This window comes from Oryzias melastigma, linkage group LG5, assembly GCF_002922805.2.
Source record: "Oryzias melastigma strain HK-1 linkage group LG5, ASM292280v2, whole genome shotgun sequence".
NCBI lineage: Eukaryota > Metazoa > Chordata > Actinopteri > Beloniformes > Adrianichthyidae > Oryzias > Oryzias melastigma.
Genome location: NC_050516.1, coordinates 24,265,496 through 24,287,448, shown reverse-complemented (window position 1 = coordinate 24,287,448; position 21,953 = coordinate 24,265,496). Strand labels below are relative to the sequence as shown.

Genomic DNA, 21,953 nt, shown 5'->3' with positions numbered 1-21,953 from the left:
TTGGTCAGGAGTTTTCATCGTATTCAAGCTATGCTCAGAGTCAGTACTCTCCATATTATAATTCCCATCACTACAACAGCCCGTACCTGGCCGGGAGCAACATCAGCCCTCCAGCTATCACTGCTCCTTTAGCCTATCAGCACCCAGAACATCCTGCCATGATGTCTAATCACAGCCCAGAGTCACACATAGGTAAACTCTTCTCTAAGTAAAAAAAAAAAAATCATCATTTTTTTATCATCTGATAGCCCCGCCCCCTTGGCGTGCTCTGTTGTCGACCCACTACGTGTGTCCCTGTGTGTGTAAATGCGTGTGTCTCAATGTTTGTGGGTCTTTTGTGTGTTGTGTTTGTGTGTTTATTTTCATATCTACCATCTGTTCAAATACAAAAAATGTGATCAGATGTGTCAATCGCTGTATTTTATTCTGAAAATATGGTCATATTTTGAAAATGGACTGGTTTCTCTCGTGTGTCATGGCGTAACTTCCTTCCAGAATTGACCCGGATCACTCACGGCTGGCGCAAAAAACTGAAAGAAATGTAACTGTTTTAACATAGCATTTGTTCGATTATGTTAACATGTCTATTAGTGGGATTTACCATGATTTACATGGTAGGAGCAGAGCTACAGGAGAGCGAAAAGCCACTTTCCCCCAATTTTTGAGTCAATTTTAGCACCATTATTGACAAAAAATATGAAATCATTAACAAGTTTTTTTTTTAACTGCAAAAGGTAACTAAAACAAATTATAATGATACTAAAACTGTTAGAAATACTTATTTTTCTTCTGCTCCCCCATGTAAAATGTTTTAGTTCCGCCCCTGAAACTGATCATGAACTGCCGCAAATGATAAGATCTTTTCCCCTGTGGATCCTGTAATAGAAGACACTTTTATGTGGCTGGTAGAATGATTCCTGATGGAAAAACAGTAATAAAAATAGCCTAATAGTTTGTGATGTGTGTGTATCTTGTTTTAGGAGAGTACCACCCGCCACCCAGCCCCCCAACACCTGGTAAAGAGGAGGGGGTTCCAACTCGAAGAGGGTCCGATGGCAAGTTGAGAGGAAGAAAAAGAGTCAGCGACCCCGCTCCTCCTTTGGACTCTGATATCGAGGTCTATTGCAAACTGCTGGAAATTATTACTAATATTTCTCTTTTATTCCTACACACACAGATGCACAAATGGGTTGTTAACGTTCCATATTTGTTATTTCACTGCAGCGAGTGTTTATCTGGGATCTGGATGAAACTATCATCATTTTTCACTCACTCCTCACGGGAACTTTCTCCTCGCGATTTGGCAAGGTAAGATCTCTCATTTGTACTAGTGGACTCACAACAGCAGATTATTAAGCACACACAACAGCAAACGTGTAATCTTGGTTTAGGAAAATCCGTCTTTGTTTCTGTGGTCTTCTGGTGTTTCAACCAACAGTTAAAGTCTGACTATTTTCACACGCTGGCCCTGTTTTGCCTTTCTGCCCTCTTGCTTCTTTTCCTAATGCACTGGGGTTGTTTAGTTACTCCGGCAACCTGCGGTGTGATTGACAGTCAGCGGGACCTTTACACAGCAGAAGGGCAGATGACTAGCTGCACATTTAGTCCATTTCTTGTTTTTGGCCGGGGCTTTATGTTTTGAATTCTCACGGTCTCCCTGCGGGTTGACACCACGCTGATGGGAGTCTGATAGCGGGGCTACTAATCACTTCATTCCTCCAAACAGGCGTTGCACGCCTGTGTTTCTTTTTCTTTCTTTCTTGTCCTGGAGAGAGGTCCAGGAGAAAAATGAAAGACGAGCCAAAATGATAAGTGGACCTTTTAAATGTGTCGAACGGTGACTCATATGCCAAATATTCCTCCCGCTGCCTGAACAACTCCTTTCCCGGATCCAGGAGAGCTCCGCAATCTGACCTAAAGGCTCGCAAGAGAATAAAATCTTTAGGTGATGGGGAGGAAAAGAAGATTGTGTCTTTAGCAAACTGTTGCTAATCCTTTCTGCAGTATAATCTAGTCTAATTGACTCTCTGTTTGATAATATTTTGTGCTCTTTTGGTCTGTAAAGGTTTGTAAAGGCAGGAGAGATTGCAAAACATTTTGGATGCTTTGAATTTTTTTTTTTTTTTAAGGAGCTTCAATCAACAAATGACTTGATTTTATTTTAAACTTTGCCAACAATTAGCTCTTCTTAAAAACAGTGATCGTGGTGGAGGAGGTGTTTCATAATTGCTATAAATTACCTGTCAAGCACAATTCATTCTGTGCCAGGAGACAGCTCACCTTTGGCTAACATCTCTGTTTGAGAACACCTGTACAATTAATGCCGTGTTCGTGAATGACAATGGTGTCATTCTTCTTGTGAAGCTCAGACATGATTTATGTGACTTTTGTGGCGAGAATTTGAATTCTCTGATTTCATTTCTTAACCGAAGTTTAAGTAATGCAATGTCTCATTCAAATATTCTTTTGCTTTTCTTTCCTTTTGAGATCAAAAGAAGATGGCAGTTATGGTTTAGTGGTTGAACAAAATGGTGGGCAGGATTTGACTTTGCAGAAGTTAAAAAAGGGCTCACAAAAGTAAATATTAAAAGACCACATAATTGTATTTGTTGGGTCAAAGGCTTCTTTGAAACTTGTCTTCTTCGGCAAAAAGAGTACACTATGATTGTATTGAGATTAATTAAAATAGTGTTTTTAACATTTTCTTGTGGCTCTTTTCTCACAATGGAGAAGACATCAAAAGAAAATTAAGATTAAAACTGCCTTCCTGAGTATTTCTTTACTCAAATTGTAATGAATGTAATGAATGTAATGAAAAAGCTTATAGTTGTTGCGTACAAACTACAATCGGCAAGCCACAAGCTCCTTGCTCCACTCCATTCCATTGCATCCACTTGCAGACAAATAGATCTATGAACGTCTTTGTTCTCCTCAACTAAGCCGGCATCCGGCTCAGAACTCTAAAACTGGATAGTACCAATTTTGCTCGCCATTTTTGTTGCTCCATAATGTTAGGTTGGGGTTGTGAGGGGCTGCAAGCTAGCAGTAGAGTGTAAACAAAGAGTTGATGGGATATCAGAGCAGGCTTACGCCTGGTTCAGACTGGACGCGGAATGGATGTTGCTTCCATTCGGCGCTCTTGTTAACCTATGGTGTCGTTCACACCAGATGCGAAGCGCCACGGCCAGCTCACGCCGTGCTGCGATCGTTTTAGAGTCTGGTCTATTTTTTATGTGAGGCTCAGGAAGTTACGCCAAGACACGAGAAAATCAGATCAATTTTCAAAATATAACCAACTTTTCCACAAAAAATTACTGCGACTGACAATCGCAATCATATTTTTGTATCTAAACAGAATGTAGAGATGAAAATAAACACAAAAAGCAAACAGACAGACACTGACACACACACACACACAAAGATCAACGTAGTGAGCCGACTACAGAGCAAGGGAGGTGTGGTTTTGGGTGTCTGATGATGGAGAAAAAAAGCTCTAGATAACCACAGCTGAGCAGAAGCGCCTGTCGATTGTCGCAGCAAAATACGTGTCTGGTGTGAACTGGACGCCGCACGCCGCTTCACAGCGCTTCCGCATTTGGTGTAAACCAGGAGTAACTCTGGCTTTACAGTCCTGCCCTAAGCTCAGGTGAATTTTTGATAAGCTACAGAAACTACGTCCCAGAAAACAACACGATTTTCTGATTTTCTGATTTTCTGATTTTTTGATCTTGAAAAAGATCAAAAGATGATCAAAGTGACACTTTAATTGTGTTACAAATTTATGAACCATAATTATTTCAAGGATAGTCTTCATTATTTGAGTAGTAGGTAGTCACAAATAGGTTTGTGTAGATTTTTGAGTGGATTTTCAAGGGATACGTCCTTCCTTGATGTCCCACACCATTAAAAAATGACTTTTTAAATCTGGTGTTTCGCACTTTTTTTACATTTTATTTTTATGAGTGTAGTATGAACCACAAGCGTCTACAAACTTAAATAACACACTTAAATCACACTTTAAAAAAAACATTTAGAAGGAAGCAACATTGCAGAGAACTAATAGAATATAAATAAATAAAAATAAAATAATAAAAACTGCTAATTAACTTAACCAAACATCTGATAGAAGAAAGGAGTCAACAGGCAGTCTGTCAAATTTTTTTTAAATAGTTTAATTTACCTGCCTCTGTTCCAAAAATGTAATATCAATGGCAGCTAAGCTTAAAATTACTGTTTCATATTTATGCTCATTAATATTTTTTTAAAGTTGGCATCCTCTAGGTGCTATACAGTTTCAGTAAGTAGGTCACAAAGTAGTTAACAAACTGTTTCTGTAAGGAAAAAAAAAGGTGTGCTCTTCGCCTGGGGTAAAATAAACCTTTTTGTGACAGAAGTGAAATCGAGCCTTTTAAATAAAAACAAAATAAAGGTAAACTAAGGTAAACTAAGTCACACAACCTGTTAAACCTTCAACTTTTCTTTGAGCATTTTTTCTGTTCATCAGGACTCGTCAAAGGCTGTCTCTCTGGGTTTGTGGATGGAAGAAATGATCTTTAATCTGGCTGATTTGAGACTCTTCTTCAATGACTTAGAGGTGAGTTCTTTTCGTTTAACTAGAATACTCATAAAAACAGGCTAATGTTTAGAGGTCTAGAAAGAAATGGATATTTACCAGAGTGAAAACTTGCAATGGCTGCAGAACTTCATCACATTTTTTTTACTCTACAGAAAAAGGCATGTCAGTAGTTGTAAGACTTTTCCAGTAAGTTGGGGTATATATCGCTGAGTAAGCATTTCTAGAAAACCTTCCCTGCCACAGTACAGCAGCAGCTTTAACATTTGGAGGCTTTTTCTTACTTGGCTTAAAGCACAGTGGCACTCATTGTAGGAATCCCCACATGTAACACCTATCCTGCATTCATTCTCTCAAGCGTTTTCCAAAATGTGCTCAGTAAGGAAGAAGTTTTCCCTACCGGAGTGACAGTAATTAGGGAAATAAGTGCTCCACGTTCAGATGCATGCTGTGCGTAAGTGCAGCTCATTTAACGGAATCTCAATTAAAAATAAATGTTTTTTTTTCTCACATTTTTCTGTCAATGAACAAAGCATTTTAGAGTCACAGAGAGAAGGAACAAGTTCACTTTGTCCTGTAAACATAGGTGTGTGTCAAAGCATCTGAGAGGAAAATTTGTCCAGTGGGAGGAGGAGAAAGTCAAGAAGAGGGAAAGGAGCCAACACAGTCATTTAGAAACCTGCTTTTTATCGCCCTGTTTGTTGTCAAGGCTGAATAACCTCTCAAACCGTACTCCACATTTGGCTGACATTTCCTGCTGTGTCTCGGGGTACAATTATCTTGTCTTTGCTGCTTGTCAGCTGCTACACCAAAGGCTACAAAAGTCTTACGTGATGCAGCAAAACTCCTAAAAGTGCAGACTTGTAAAAAGGTCAGAGTGCACGCCAACTGCACAGTTGACATTTTCTTAAAGAAAATAGATCATATTTAGGAATTCATTTGGTGTTTTTTTTTTTTTTTTTATGTTGGGTTGTGCAACTAGTAGCATGAACAGCGACTTAGCTGCAGTGGAAAGTGATTTGCCTACTTTCACATGTCAACTGACACCTGGAAATAAGTCAAATGTTTGTCTAAGCAGTCTCACTTTTTATCATAAAGAACATGTACTTCAGTCTTTGTTTAGCAAATAATGTTTCTCTTTTAAATTTACTGCATGAACATATGTTCTGCGTTTTTTTTTTTTTTTTTTTTTTTAGTCAGCTAATCAGGACCGGTTCTAGCTTTGTTGGGGCCGTAGGCAAGAGACTGTTCATGGGAACCAGGTTATAAAACTGTAATGAATTGATTCCAAATGCTTTAGATCAGGGGTGTCAAACTCATTTTGGTCCAGGGGCCACATTCAACCCGTCGGATCTCAAGTGGGCCGGACCAGTAACATAATAGCAAAACAACCTATGGTCAACTTGTTATTTGTTTTTTCTCTGTTAGAAAAAAATGTTCAACCGACCTAATAGTCTAAGCACTTATTACTATTGTTACATTAAAGCTATTATTATTCACATACTTTTTTTAAATAATTTTCAGCAATTTTGGTGTTTCAGACTACAATTGCAATTAGGGATACTACACGTGATAATTTTTATAGCAACTAAACAGCGGCGAGGCTGGCAGGAAGCCTAACTGCATCTAACCCAGACGTGGCACGGACTTGCAAAGAAATGCAGTTTGTTTCTTGATCTCTTGTTATGCCGGTATTTCTTTTCCCTTTCTGCCCCTACTGGTGGAAATGCGCATTGCGGCCATTTCTGTAAATAACTAGAACTCACCACAGGAATGGCCTAAAAACTTGCTTTTTTTTCCCCGCATTATCCTTATACTTTTTTCTCTTCATGACTGGGCCGGATTAAACCATCTGGTGGGCCGGATGTGCCCCGCAGGCCACATGTTTGACACTCCTGCCCCAATGTATTCCAACACAGGAGAAAAACAGGTTCATTTTAAACTGAACCAATCAGGCAAGTTAAACTGATATAATAACGAAAACACAGGTAGTTCACTAAAATCATTAATACAATAAAAAGAATCCTCTAGATGTCAATAAATAGAGGAAATTAAAATGTTTATTTCAGATTTTAAAAAATCCAATAAATCAAGAAGTTTAATTAAAAAACAAAAACAAATTAAGGCATAAAAAGCTTATTTTTCTTTGTCCCACACTTATCAGCATAACATCTGATAATAGATTTACCTTTCTTTACTTTAGTAATCCCCCCTTATTTGCTGGGGTTATGGACCGATTGATCCATACTCATCAGAAACTCTTTTAATCATAATTTGTAAAAAATGTAATAAAGAACGTTGGAGTATTGCTCAACATAAAGAGTTTTTTTTAATTACATCATAACGCAGATGGGGAGTGTCACTCTGTCCCTCTGTGCCTTACTACCAGGAGCACATGCTTCCTCCTTCCTCAAATAAGTGCGACAGGGCATCTTCTTCTAGAAGAGGCCAGTTTCATCCATAATAAACACCTGCTCCAGAGGATAATCATCCTCCGCAATTATCTTCTTCAGCATTTTAACCTGAGTCAGCTGATGCCATTTCTCTATGCAGGGGGATGGATATATGAGGGGTTGGGGTGTGGGTGGCCGACAGTTCGGCGTGCTCTTCATCTCAGCAGCGCAGCACCTCCTCCAGATGCAGAAATTTCATGCAAGCGCCTGAGTTTTTGTGACAAACCGGAAGAGTCACGTGACTGAAAACAAATCCGAGAATTTGTGAAACCGCAAATAAACGGGGAACACTTTAGTTTACTTTATTTGAGTTTTTTGGTCAAACAAATGTTTCTGTTGCAAAGTTACTGCATGCAGTTGTGTTCCTCATTATGTTTTATATTTATTATATTTGCAGCATAAAGGTGTTGAGGCATTTACAATAATTGACAAACTGTATTTGAAAAAAGAAAACAAGGTCTTCCTCCAATTTTCAGGAAATATATTCAAACTTTAATGAGTATATTCCCTAGTTCCAGTGTGTGATCACGTTTCAGAGTCTAAGTAATATACATTTTCAGCATTTACATGAAATGATCAGCAGTTGTAGCCCTGCAGGGTGGAAGGACACCTAAGTGGGAGGTGGGATCTAACCAGTGGGAACTGAGTTATGTCGCAGTGCGAGGAAGATGAGGTAGCGTCTGTCTGGGTTGCTGAAATGGGATAGGAGCGTCTGTCGGCCGTGGGTCATTGCCTACCAACTAGAAGTTGTACTAGGAGTCTGTTTATGCACATAAAATGTAAAAGTATTGTTGATGATATGTATTGTTTGTGCACATAATTTAAATAGGTAGAGGGACACAGACCTGGAGAATTTTGGATTGTATGGATTGTTGGATTTTTTTATTATTATTTTTTTTTTAATGCTTGTTTTCTTTTATAGTTTTAATCAACACATCCTGTATCAGAATGGCGGGTAAAATTTCCCAAAAAAAATCAGTCTAGCGTGTGATTACACTAGAATAACATTTATCTACTTTTTGGCACCTCAGCATCCCATGTCCTGACACTTTACTTCCTGCTTCCTTGTCTTTTATTCTCATTATTTTTATCACAATATCTCTCCCCAGGCTCCCCTACAGAAAGGGGGCATGCCTGTGCAAGGCAAACGGAGCTCTTAGTAAATCCACTTTTCTTTTTCTTTTTCCAGGAATGTGACCAGGTTCATATTGATGACGTGGCATCAGACGACAATGGACAGGACCTTAGGTAAAAACTCCTCTGTGTTACAATCTTTTGAGCGCTGCAGAATGACTCAGAATAAGACATCTTCTCTGTGGTTGGTGAACCAGACTTGCCCTCTTGAGTTTGCAGAAAAACTGTTCAAAAAACAAAAGGTTCTTGCATTTGCATGCATTCATATCTGTTCAAGCATGCAAGCTTGGGAAAGATTTTTTTTCCTGCAGCCACAAAGTATGTCAGGCCATAATCCAGTACGTTTTTCCTGTCAAAAAATCTCCTTTTCCTTCCCTGCTTCTCCTTCAGTCCAGATTTTTTATTATATAAACATGTTTAAGCACTTTGGGGTACTTTTAGGAGTGATATGAGAAAGGACATTTATTTTATTGAGGTTGGCGTTTTTCTATGTAAAGATTTTTTCCCCACTGTGTGCATTTCAGGTAGCAAAAACCTGTTCACCACTCTAGTTAATTTTAGTTATTTTTGCCACATATTTTGGAAGAAAATGCAACACAAAAATGTGAGAAATTTTGTTTTTTTTATTACACCTGAGCTGAGTCAACACATTTTCTAAAGTGAGAATATGTTTTCAGTTGTGTATCTTTTTAGATTCTTCATCACTCCAAGTCATGGGTGTTCAAACGCAGTGTTGCAGAAAAGGGATCATTGTTTTTTACCTCATTGTGATTTCTGCAGCACTTACAACTTTGGATCGGATGGCTTCCAGAGTCCAGCAGGAGCAGGCTCCTTGTGTTTGGGGTCAGGGGTCCATGGGGGCGTGGACTGGATGAGGAAACTGGCTTTCCGATACCGTAGAGTCAAGGAGATCTACAACACATACAAGAATAACGTTGGAGGTGAGTTCTACTCCAACATTACACTCACAAGTCACAGTAAAGTTAACTGCGTTTCCAAATCCTTTTGGCTACTGGTAAGAAAAATATTTTGCCCTGGTAACATTTTTTTAAACAAGAAAAACTACAATTCCCAGAGCCACACCCCTTCATATTGGTATAATTGGGAAGAAAATGTCCCATGTAGTTGTGTGATAGACAAGTTTCTGCCTATATTTCTCACCATTAAGAATATTTTTTTTTTCCTTTCTCTTCTTTTCTGTCCAGTTCAACAAAAAAAAAAAGTTTGCAAACTTGATCACTATAAGGTTTATCCTCAAATACAAAAGGGGTTTATTTAAATATACACCGAGTGTGTCAGAAGATTCTCAACCTCCTGTTGTACAAGACGCCTTTAGCTATTATGTCCTTACTCAGCTGTCGGACAAGATAAGTTAAAAGATAAAATAAAATAATTAATTCTGACCAAATCTCCAACTCCATGTGAAGATATCCAGCCCCAAACATTCAAGAACTCCTAAAAATTCCCTGGTGTTGCCTGCAGATGCTAATTATTGTACCACTCTCCAGCCCTTTAAAAAAACAAACGTTCTTCTGCTGCAGACAAATATTTTAAATGTTGACTCATCAGTCCATGGCGCCTGCTACCATTTTCTGCACCCTATTTCTAAGTTTTCGTCCATACTTGAGTCATTTGGTCTTATTTCCACGTTGGAAGTTTGGCTGTTTGCTGCATCTCTTCCATGAAGGTCAGACTTCTCCAGACAATCGATGGTTGTTTCTGGGTTCTACTGGTTTCTGCTAGTTCTGATCTGGCACTCAGTTCTTTTACAGTTCTAAAGGACACATTGATTCAAAATGAACTAAAAGATCAAAAGGGGATGCAAAAAATGAAACATTTTCCAAAGAGATACAGTATTTAAAGAACAGTGATAACCTTTTAGTTCAATTTCATCAATAAAGCTATTGAAAATGCTGGAAAAGTAATGAAGGTTCTACTAGCTGCTAAGCCACATGTGTCAACCCGGGTAGTTATATCCAGCCCTTCAGATCATTATATTTTATTGGTATTAATGGCCTGATGTTATCTTGCTCTCATTTCTAACTTGTATAATTTTGACAAAATATATTTTTATGGAGAGTAAAATATTGAAGTTATTTAAGGTTGAAGCTGATTTATTCTGGAATAAAATTCCTGCCTTTTTATTTTATTTTTTTTATATTTCATTTCATTTAGTCATTTCCACAGGCAAAAACATAGGCATAATACAATTAAAAAAAAGGAAATGAAAGGCAGGACTATGAAGAAAACTTATTTTTCTGCCCCCTTTATGTGCAATACATATAAAAAAAACAGACAAAGAAAAGGTACAACCAACTACACATTATTATGTGAATGGGCATATAGCATATAAAGGTGAAAACATAAATAAAGTAAACATCAAGACAGGGAAGTTTTTATTTTCAATTCCACTATTTTTTTTTCAACTTAACCTAGTAACAAACAAAAAACAAATTGTATTTTTCTAGTTTTTCCTTTTTAACTAGTTTTTTTTTTATTCATAACTATGTTAAAAAGTTACAGTTTTAAAATGGTTAAAAATTGGCATTCTGCTAGCTTTTTAGACTGTTTTGGCATTTACTAAGATTTTTAGGCTATTTTGGAGTTTAGCTAATATTTCAGCTACATGCTAGCTGTTTTGGCTAACCTAAGTTTATCAGGCTCATATGGCATTTAGCCAACGTTTTAGCTGGCTACCAGCTTCAGTTTTTTCAGCTAATGACTTCAGCATTTTCAGCTATCAACTTCAATGTTATTAGCTACTAATTTCAGCATCTTCAGCTATTAGCACTAGCATCTTCAGCGGCCAAATTCCGCTTACAGCATTCACACTAGCATCATCACAGGCAATGCTACATATCTAGTTCATAATTATGTCAAAAAGTTATGGTTTTAAAGTTTTAAAAACTTAGTTTCAGTGTGTTCAATAAATATTTATCCTGTTCAGCCCGCAACCTAAGGTGTGTTTTGGATTTTGGCCCCCTGTGCGATTCAGTTTGACACCCATGTGCTAAATATTGAACCCGCAGTTGTAGAAACACACAATTTCTAAAATAATTTGTCTTATATAAACATACATGTGTGTGTGTGTGTGTGTGTGTTTGTACATATATTGACAAACCTTTATATATTCCACTAGGTTTACTAGGAAGCCCCAAGAGAGAGGAGTGGTTACAGCTGAGGAGGGAGATGGAAGTCCTGACTGACCTGTGGCTGACTCATGCTCTCAAGGCCTTGGCTCTCATCACTTCACGGTCAGTGCGTGGGTCTGTATCAGGGGTTTGCAGCCTGAGGCTCCAGCACCACATAAGGCTCCATCCTCCATGCTAACATTTGAATAAATAATGGTTTTGGTTAATCATTTTAAGTTGACAAAGTTTTGTCCTTCAAGTTGATTTTTAGCATGTCAGAGAACTGAGCAAAATGTTGGTAAAAGGTTTAACTGACTGTCATATTCTGTTATCTTCTGATGCAAAATAGTTTCTAGTTGCTGTTCAGAGGCAACTAGACAGAATAAGGCCACTCTTAAAATATAATTATATTTGTATGAATAGATTTTTTTAATTGGATTTTACACCATTGTTGTTATGTTTAAATTTGGTAGTAAAGAAGAAAAAGGACGACGTGATGGTGAATTAAAGTCATAATGATAGAAAATTACATTTTTGATTTGACATTCTTACATTCATACAGCAGGAGGACATTTGATAAAAACTGTTGCATTTTATTTTGAAAGCAGCTTGGATCTACTGCGGTTAGGGATGTAACGATTCAGTCAGGCCACGATTCCATTCAATTCACAGTTTAATTTTGTCCCCATTTTTTTCTCAACACAATGAATTAAAGGAAGGCTATTTTAAGGCCAAGTATGTTTTCTTTTTGCTCTTTTTGGGGCGTGGATGAACATCACCCAGCCAGTCCACGACTCACACACACACAGTCGCACACACACTCACAGCAAACTTACATGAAGAAATTTCAGCTTCTATGCATTTTTCTAAATTTAGGCACAGGCCGTGACAACCCGATTTCTAATTTTCTTTTTTACTGATTCTCAAAGAATCGTTACATCCTTACCTGCTGTCCAAAGTAAAACAAATTAAATTTGCTTTAACATGGATGGATTGATGGATGGATGGAAATAATAAAATCTTCGTTTCATAAATGCTTAATGACCACATTAACATAAATAAAGTGTGTTTCTCTAAGCAGTAGCATGTCTCTCTTAGTAAGAAACTTGAGCAAATGGCTCTTCTAGCATTAAAGGTTACAGACTCTGGTCTATACTTTCAAGAAAATGTCATTTTACTGGATGTGAAACAAAAGTACAAGCTACCATGTCCTGTTCCAGGCCGAACTGTGTGAACGTGTTGGTGACCACCACTCAGCTCATCCCTGCCCTCTCCAAGGTTTTACTGTACGGTCTTGGTTCAGCTTTTCCCATTGAGAACATTTACAGTGCCACCAAGACAGGTGAGGAAAATTTGTTTTTTGTGCATTGAAATCTAAATATATTTACATTTTTAAGCCCCTATGACACACCTTAAATGTGTTTTTATTTTCATCTGTCAAAGGGAAGGAGAGCTGTTTTGAGCGTGTAACTCAGAGGTTTGGGAGGAGAGCGGTCTATGTGGTGATAGGAGATGGAGCAGAAGAGGAGACCGTGGCCAAGAAGGTATAACTCAGCTGCTTTTTATGACTGACCGCTGCGCAACTAATCAGTTAACCTTATGACAATCTCCATTAGTGCAGCTTCTGTTTCTGATTCCGTTTTTATGTCCTCTCATTGAACTGACAGATTTTTTTCCTGGCTGGCAGCTTAAAAGATTTTTTTATGTATTATCCTATATATTTTTTACAGTGTAAGCCAACGTGTTGTCCAGATGTTCTTTTTCACATTTTACACTCAAACCACAGCATATTTCACATATAAAGTGAATCTGCAGAAGTCCTTCCAGCTGCCCCTTTTTTTTCTTCAGTTTTTTTTGTCATACATTAACTTTACATTTAAAAGTATATTATGTTTGCTTTCTGTAGAAAAACATGCCTTTCTGGAGGGTGTCGTGTCGGGCTGATTTGGAAGCGTTGAGCCATGCACTGGAGCTTGACTACCTCTAGAGGGCGCCAGCGATCAAGATCTTAAACGTCTTGGCTCTGTGGGCAGACTGTTACACCAAAGCCAAAAGAAGTTTTTTGCTTTATAAATCTTGTCTTCATTCTGACGAAGTGAAGCTGGAAGTGCAGGACCAAAACAAGAGACCAAAAACAAGTGACTGTAAATTTTTTGATTAACTCCAGGGAACCGATGCTAGTACTGCGAGTATTACCTGCTCATGTTCAGATATTTTTAGATTTATGGTAGTATCCCATGTAGATTAAGACCAAAGCACTGAATTCAAATTCAGATATCCTCTTTGCTAGCCTCGGATGGATGAGGTCTTGGGCTTGTTCTTACACTTTATGCTCCTCTGTTAATTTGATTTGTTTGAAGATGCAGAAGGTTTTTATCTGGCCAATGTTATTTTTCTGATAAAATTAGAAAAAAAAAAACTAGAAAAAACTTGTTAGCAAGAAAGTGAACCCAACTACATTTTAGGCTACGGTCACACATTCTGAAATACCACAGAGAGGTGACATAAATGCAGATTTTTCAGTAAATTTGGTGCCGTGGCTATGGAGGTTTTAAGAAAAAGCTAAAATTTTACGGCGACCGGACGATTTTTTTCTCTAAAAGTCGACATCGATCAGGGGTATGTAAAAATGGGCCATTCTGTACCCCTGACGACCATCTACATTCATGACCAAACCAACCACTTTAAAAAAAATAGGCGAACAATTCTACCTATGCCTCCCCATCGCGCGGTAGTAGTTGTATTTTATTGCATTAGTCAGATTAACATCAAGTTATTCTATACAGAGATAGGCTATTTAAAATAGTCTGTATTTTGCCAATGGGGACTATTTATTATTGTTTCAGTTGTACAACACTCTGAAAAAATATGAAACATCTTTGTGGAAAAATGTCTTCTTTAAAAACCAGATGTGCTCTTTTAAAAACCTTTTGATAAGAAATTGCCTTACAAATCCTGTATTATAGTCCAGTGCTTGAATCGTCTCTTCTGATTTTGGGTTGTGCATTGTTTTCTTTGATTTTTCTTTAGTCTCTCATTAACCTGTTTGTAAAATAGTTCGAGTGGAATGGTTGTGCATGTGGCGATCACTCTGCCTGTCAGCTTTGCTATGATTTGTATATAAGCTTTATTGTTGATTATGTTTTGACAGACAGTTACGGTAGATTAATAAAAAATAAATTAATTTGCATTTTGGGAATGTGTGTTATTTTTATAGTTTCTCACTTGAAAAATGAACACATGTTAAAAGGAAGAGCATCAGGTGAAAATGATAATTGAGCTTTTGTGACTTGATAAAGTCCCACTGCAATCATCTTTTGATCTATTTTAAAATCGTTTCAAGTGCTCTTTTAATTATGTTTATGTTGTTTTAGCCAAAATCAAAAAAACTTGTGTTGTTTTCTAGGTCATGGCTTCTACAGAGCAGCAGTAGCTTAATAGAAATTCACCTCTGAGTTGTGGGCGGGACTAATGGTGCAGAGTGAGCCTGTTACTACTTCCTGTTATTCATCTGTATACACCTGCTAGCTTACAACTATGGGGTCAAATCAGGATCAGCTTAAAGAGAACGAAAAAACAGATTGAAAACTTGAAAAATAGATGTTGTAACTGAAAAAAAAAACTGAATATTTGAAAAAAAAAATGTAAATTTGAAAAGTAAAAGTGTGAAAACTTGAAAAAAAAACTAATTAAAAAAAATTATTCTTTAGTAACAGCTGCTGTTTTGAATTTTCAACTTTTTTTTTTTTTTTTTAATCTTCACTTCCAGTCCTCAGTATTCATTGCTGAGCTGAGCCTAATTTTACATGGGGGCGGGGCTTTGAGCTCATTGGCTACCTTTTTTTCTTCTGTTCCTGATTTACAGAAATTTGAATAAAGAAATACTTAGAAAATAAAATAACTTTCTTAATAAATGCCGCCTATCAGGAGAAAAATGCTACAAGAACATGTTAAAAACACCAAAAACACACGGTTCATCAGGGTTTATTTATTTATTTATTTTTTTTAAAGAAAAGGTCTCCCTCTTCAGGAAAAAAGACAAACTGCAATAAAGTGAACAATTCATTGTGTGATTGTTTATGTTTTATTGATTTGTATATCATTTACAGAGTAATAAGAATACACTAGAAACATTTGCTCTAGTTAAAGCGTTAATACAAAAATTTGAGCATAAAATACCGGCAGCACCGGAATTTTCCTGACCTAAGTTCATCATACATGTAAAAACAATAAATAAATCAGTTAAATAAATAAATAGATCAACACATTTTTTTTCTTTTGCAGCAGAGAGTAAATGAACTAAATACTGTTGACAGAGACCATCTTGAAGCCTCTTATTATGATGTTAGCCGTTGAAAGGGACAGACTGGCGTGCAGCATCTTCCTCCCCACCATTTTGGGGGTGAACTTGACGCGCTCCTCCACCCCTTTACCTGGATGCAGTTCACGTATCCTTCATGGAGCAAACGGGGGAGAAAAAACGTTTCAGAAAAAACTTGCATGTTGGTTCACACGACACACCCCGCTTCCTCGAGCCGAGCATTGCTCATGAATGTCACATCAAGTGACACTCCTTTGTTTGAACACTTTCTCAACCTTTCATGCTCAGGCATTTGTGATATGTTTATAAGTTACTGTGATTAAAATCTCCAGCCTTCACACATTCTTCACATTGTTTCTAAGAAACTAAACACATATGTCCTTAAAAAGTTACAGATAAGCTACAGATAAAATAAAATAGGATTATCTGATAAGGAATAGTAGATAAATAGTCATATTTACCTGAACTGAATCTTTTCTTGGAGCAGTCCGGCTCCGGTCACGGTCAGTACCCCGTTCACAGGGTGAGTGAATGGGTTGGTGAAGGTCACTATGGCTGTGTGTTCTTTATTTGCCACAACGTTTTTGTCAAGAATCTGAAAAAAAGTCCATCAAACACTTAACACAAATAACCCTACAGCTTGAGCACATATAAATAGAGTAACAGAAGCATACTGCGCTCTGGCTCTTCAATAAGTACCTGGATACTGAGCTCTGGACTGGCAACATTGAACTCCTCCGTTGCCAGAACCCGCTCCTGACTGGACATGTCCTCCAGAACAACCGCTAGGTTGATCAGTTTATCCCCCACCGCGTGCTCATACTGTTCTGGAAGGATTTGCTGACGCAACACCTTGCCTGGGAATAGAGGTGGATCAACAATTGGTGAAACTAGATCGTGTTTGGTCACGGCACATGAGCAGCAGGCATCGGAATGAGATTATAAGCAAACGTACCTTCCATGGGTCCCAGCTGAACAACTTCATGACTTTCCCAAAAGGTGTCAGAGGGGCTGAGGTTGTACTCTTTTGCCTGAGCGTTGAAGTGCACTTTCACCGTCTTGGCCAAACTCTCCCTGTTTGTAACTTTCACCGTCAAGCGGATCGGCTCCCCGGCGACCGGGGATTTGTCCAGGGAAAGTGAAAGGAACATTCCCTTGGATGAGGCACCTGGATAAAAGGCATCCTGTGTCAATTCTGTTGTGTTTTAAAAACAATATATCTCTAGAATTTGATTAAAGAAATGTACCTCTACTAATTGTGGAGACATCCGGCAGTGTGGAACTCCTTGAAGAAATGCTTAAAGCTGCTGGGGCTACGGAGACATTCGTCATTGAAGAGCTTCTTGGAGAAAGAGCTGAACTTGAGCCTGTTTATGAAAAAATAGATACGCATGTGAGACTTATGCGTTAAAAAAATGGCAAACGTCTTCTGCTTTGGTGCCATACTTTCATATTTGTAGTTTCCTGTGATGTTCTCCAGTCTTGGAAATCCCACGGCTTTAGTGCAGATGAGAGATCCAACTCTCTCCGTGTCTTTGTTGACGCTCAGCACCTGACCCTGCGACACTATGATCGTGTGCACATCTGCATTAACTTCAGCGTAGACGAAGGGGACGTCGTAGGGGATATCAGTGCGCTTGCTCCTTATGGCTTTGACTGGAGCTGGGCCACAGCAATACACCCCTATGCGACAGAAAGAAAGAAAGAAAGTTAGAATAAAAACATGAAGGAGTGTTTGTGAAAATAAAAATCCAACATTCACCTTGACTCCTTTCCTGTGGTGTTGGGTCAAGAACCTGCCAACCGTCCATATACGACCCCAGATCCCTGCGAGTCATCCAGCACTCCACCCACACATGAAAGTTCCTGTTGGAAGTTCAAAATGAGTTATCCTCATAGTGGTTTCTCAATCATGCATCTTGTGAATCTGATACTGATCACTACTGACCATATGCTGTCTCTGCTGAGGTTCAGCTTCTGTCCTGTCTCACTGTAGACCTCCTCGATCACCAGGTTCGCATTGGTGTCATGGGCTGAGTTATAGTTTGTGACGATGCGGCACGGAATGCCCAGAACCCTCATGACTAAAAAAGGAAGAATCCAAAACAGAGATGAAGGAAAGATCCAAACAATTAAATCTATGTGAGTGACTTCAGTATAGTACCTGTACACATGACACCTGCAAACACCCAGCACTGTCCGTACTTGACGGGGCTGCAGCCAGACTGGGCCCACTGTCTCAGGATGTCTCCACTTCCTGTCCACAAGGAAGGATGGACCCCTTGATCGAAGTTGTCCGACCAGTTTCCTTTCACCACTCCTCGATCATCCTCGCTGTTGATCTACATTCAGAGAACAGGACATGCTTTCTAAGCAGCAGTTTGGACACTCACGTTTGTTCTGCATTCGCTGTGATGACGGTCACACGCTAACAGCTATAATTGCTGAGTTCCTGCATGACATGTCACAGCCTGGCAGAGGCTGTATGTCTTCTCTGTCATTTCAAGCCACACCTGGTTTTTAATGAACGGGTATGATCTCTGAGTTGCCAAGGTAACTGTGTTTTGGCCCCTTGTGAGGATCTGTTTGCACTCACCATGGCAGACACAACCCGGCCGATGTAGCCAGGGTCGCTCCGGTCCAGGAAGTCCACATTTGGGTTTCGTTGGTGCTGGGGGCTGACTTGAAGCAGATTCAGGCATGCCTCTAAAACACCAGACTCATACTTTACATAAAGAGAAAAAAATCATTTATCAGTAATCTGCAGATTTAAGTTTTTTTTGTTCTGTTTTTAAAGATCACATCAGTTTCTTACCAGATCGTAGGACCACGGTCTTGACACGGTGTTCATAGGCGTCCCCATAAACAGCAGCCCATAGTCGCTCAGGACGTACTCCTCTCTTTGATCTTCATATGGAATGAACACCGAATCCTCTGAAAGACACAAACCTAACGCTTAATTTCACTGAACTTAAGTTGATGTGGCACAAAATCCACAAAAGAGACTTTAAACTTCCCCCAAAATTTTGATTTTTTTCTAATGCTTTGGTGGATGACCTCACCTGAACACCAGGGGTTGCAGAGCAGGACAAAGCTGCTGAAAGCAGAGTTACCCAGCCCGCTTTGTGGCTGAACGAACACCTGAAACTCGTAGAAGCCCACCGGAGCGGAGGCCGGGGGCTGGATAAAGATGGAGGGGTTCAGGTAGTTGTAGCTCTTCGAATCGAAATATGCTTTCCAATCAGACAATGGTGAGTAGGAGGAGGAAGTGACTGGCACTATCACATACAGCCGACCTGAAAAAAGAAAAGGTTTCATTTTTCAGTCAAACTGCTCACATTAAAGATAAGAGTGGTGATTTAGCCTGCAGTGAATTTAAAGTACCGAGCATGATTTTGATCCTCAAGGAGTCGGTTTTGGGGTTGAAAGGCCGGCCCCTCAGATACACGGTGACTCTGAAGGGTTCTCCTCTTCGCACCACCAGAGCATTTGAGCTGAAGAAGCCCTGTGTCCTGTGCCTTTCCAGGTTCTCAAAGAGCTCCTGGTTAACATACTGGATACTCAGATCTGAGAAAAAAAAATTAAAATAGATGAAAGATTAAGAGAGGAAATCATCAAAGCAAATGAACATAATGCAGCGTGTAATAAATTCTACCTACAAAAATATTTTACAGTGAAAAGTGTTCAAATGTTGAGCAGTTCTCGTACAGACTTACCTTCCATCTGTGTGTTTCTGCGTCTCAACAACTGTGTGTCCTTGCAGTTGGCCTCATCATTTATATTAGCACTCGCCACTCCTTTCTAAATGTCGGTGGATTAGTTTGACTTGATTGTTTCCAAGGCAGGTTACAAGTTTAAACAAAACACCGACACACCTCCGTTATGGTTACGTGTGGAACCAGCAGATGATGAGGGATCGGACTCATCTACTGTCAACAACAGCCAAAGCGGTTTCATCAGCGCGCTTCATGAGAACTTCAGGTGAACTGTTGCGACATCTCTTTTCTGTAATGTCATATAGAAGAAAATACTCCCTACAGCACTTTAAAACACGGTTAGCTCAAATAGAAAGCCTATTTAATTTCATAATAATACAAATCCTCTTTCTTAGTCCATTTTTTAACCCAAAGAGCATTTTTAGCATTATTTTACTTTTTTTTTTTTATCCTGCCACTAAAACATATCATTACAGTATCTTGTAGAATGTCTGCAAATATACAATTATTCAATAAAGCAAAATCTAATTTACAATTGTGCAATTTTCACATTCAATTAAGACGTCATTTTGGGGCAACATTAAACAGAATCCTTAGAAAAGCATTAAAAATATTTTGTTTATTTTTGGAGTGACATGAGTTCCTCACTATTTTTTCCACAATTCGTTATAGTTGATTACACTTTTATTTATTGTCAATTCAAGCTTTTAAAACTGCTTGACCTTATTGACTTTTTTCACCATGCAACCTCGTTTTAGGGCCAGTAGAAAAAACTAACCATGCAAAAATATTCCTAGAAAATAAAGGAGGTGACAAAAACTGAGGGGAATTTCTATGTCAACTGATAAGGAAAAGTTTGTGTCTGTCAGTGTGCAGCACTAAACTCTGAGCTCACACAAAATTCAAATATGCATAAACTAATAAATTCAATATAAATGTAAATGGGAACTTTTGTTTTTTTTCCATATGGTAATGAGAGGACCTAAAAGTTGGATGTTAAAACAAATTCCAAATAAAGGATGTGTGAACTTGGACGTTTTGAAATATTTAATGTTTTATGATGATAATAAATTTTTGCTATTCAACATGTGATGCGTAATACTGAAGTGATGTAAAAGCGTTTTCTAAGAATAATTTAAAAGTTATTGATTATTGATACGTGATGAGTGATGTGTTACAATAATAATAAACCCCTTGACCTCTGAATTCATTCCCAAATAAATTTCATTTATGTTTTTGCTTTCATGGAGATGTTAAATTAAGATCACTTTGGAGCTGAAGTGTTTGATGCATAATTAGCGTTAACCAGATTTATGTAATAATAAAGTCAGATGATAATCAGTGAGCTTTACATTTATGTTACATAAAAAGTGATCCATAATAATGTTTACGGAAATGATTTAAGAGTATTTTTCTGAGAATAATCAATAAGCACTCCAGTTTGTTACTTGATAAATAATCTCCACTTGAGATGATGAGGACCGGATTATGACAACTAGGCTAAAATATATTAATAGAAATAACACAATAGGGCCGGGATTGTATACATTTTCTTGTTCCCATTCCATTTCAAGCAACAAATCAATCTTTATATGCTTTTATTTTATAATTATTATATTTAATTAATCTAATGTGATGTTTCTGAACTTGTTTTACTGCAAATACATCTATTTCTGATTATGAGTAATTGCATAGTCAAAGAGATGGCATCTTTGTTTTTTTTTTTTTATTATTAATTTTTGAATTAACATTATAACTGATACCTGGAATTTATTTGATATATTTATGTTTTACTTTAATTTTTTCAATTATTTTTAATGTCTGAAATAATCAATCAAATCAAAATCAAATATTATCCTGATTTTCCAAAGTGAGAGGCTGCAGAAGGCCACATCAGTCTGGTCAGGACACAAAAATGAAAATAAAACTAGATCTGCTGGACAAGACAAGATGGCAGAAACACTTGAAGCTGATCAAAACAAGAGCAGATAGATGTGCAAGCGGGAAAAATTCCCTCCATAAAACTAATGGATTAATTACAAACTCTTAATCCACACATTAGACTAGTGAGCTTATAAAATCAATTACAAAATCAAAGCAGATGTTTTTTAGTTACCATGAGATTTTCTTGTAGTTTTTCTATATTAAAATGTTAAAGATAACTTTGTTGGTTTGTTTGATTTTCCTGAGTTTTTGGTTCCCTCTCTGCTATTCTAAAAGCAAACCCTTTGGTGGGAAACTAGTCCTACAACTTGTTGCACAACTACACTTATTAAATACAAGCCTGGGAGTTCATTCCAAACTGACGTTAAGGGCTTACCTCAGCAAGTCTGTTCTTTTATTGCATCTGATTGACTAAATAGTTGATCATGACAGATGGGTGGAATGCATTTTTGGAAAATGACTATTCGTTTGAAGTCATGACAGACGCTTCTACTGTATTCTATTGGTCAACGTGCATTTTCAGGAACGGCTGGAAGGTGGTAGATTTTGTCTTCAATGTTTGTAGATGGTATGCTCCTATTTTATGAATTCAGAAAAAATGTCTTACTTTGTATGGCCTTATTTTGCTTCTATATGTTTTTTGCATAACTTTATTAAACAAAACCTTTTTTTGAAGCATGT

The 21,953-nt window shown here is 38.0% G+C and overlaps 2 protein-coding genes across 4 annotated transcripts in view; one reads left to right on the top strand and one right to left on the bottom strand.

Moving 5' to 3' along the window:
* Positions 1-14,486, top strand: part of eya2 (EYA transcriptional coactivator and phosphatase 2) — a 36,010-nt gene extending 21,524 nt beyond the window's left edge. For all 3 annotated transcript variants that reach the window (XM_024271045.2, XM_024271043.2, XM_036212000.1), the window contains 10 exons: positions 9-192; positions 981-1,117; positions 1,225-1,308; positions 4,505-4,594; positions 8,216-8,274; positions 8,941-9,101; positions 11,300-11,414; positions 12,512-12,633; positions 12,735-12,835; positions 13,198-14,486. In XM_024271045.2, the coding sequence (XP_024126813.1) occupies positions 9-192; positions 981-1,117; positions 1,225-1,308; positions 4,505-4,594; positions 8,216-8,274; positions 8,941-9,101; positions 11,300-11,414; positions 12,512-12,633; positions 12,735-12,835; positions 13,198-13,278 (1,134 nt within the window). In that variant the 3' untranslated portion in view covers positions 13,279-14,486. The remainder of the gene's footprint in view (positions 1-8; positions 193-980; positions 1,118-1,224; positions 1,309-4,504; positions 4,595-8,215; positions 8,275-8,940; positions 9,102-11,299; positions 11,415-12,511; positions 12,634-12,734; positions 12,836-13,197) is intronic.
* Positions 14,487-15,303: 817 nt separating this feature from the next.
* Positions 15,304-21,947, bottom strand: tgm5l (transglutaminase 5, like). The gene is made up of 14 exons (XM_024271068.2): positions 19,329-21,947; positions 18,997-19,179; positions 18,675-18,908; positions 18,428-18,546; positions 18,209-18,337; positions 17,777-17,954; positions 17,561-17,696; positions 17,375-17,478; positions 17,059-17,295; positions 16,860-16,979; positions 16,568-16,780; positions 16,312-16,469; positions 16,074-16,207; positions 15,304-15,744 (listed from the first exon to the last, which is right to left on the bottom strand). The coding sequence occupies exons 1-14, from the start codon at positions 19,333-19,335 to the stop codon at positions 15,591-15,593; spliced, it is 2,106 nt and encodes a 701-aa protein (XP_024126836.1). The 5' UTR covers positions 19,336-21,947; the 3' UTR covers positions 15,304-15,590.
* Between the last annotated feature and the right edge of the window lie 6 nt (positions 21,948-21,953).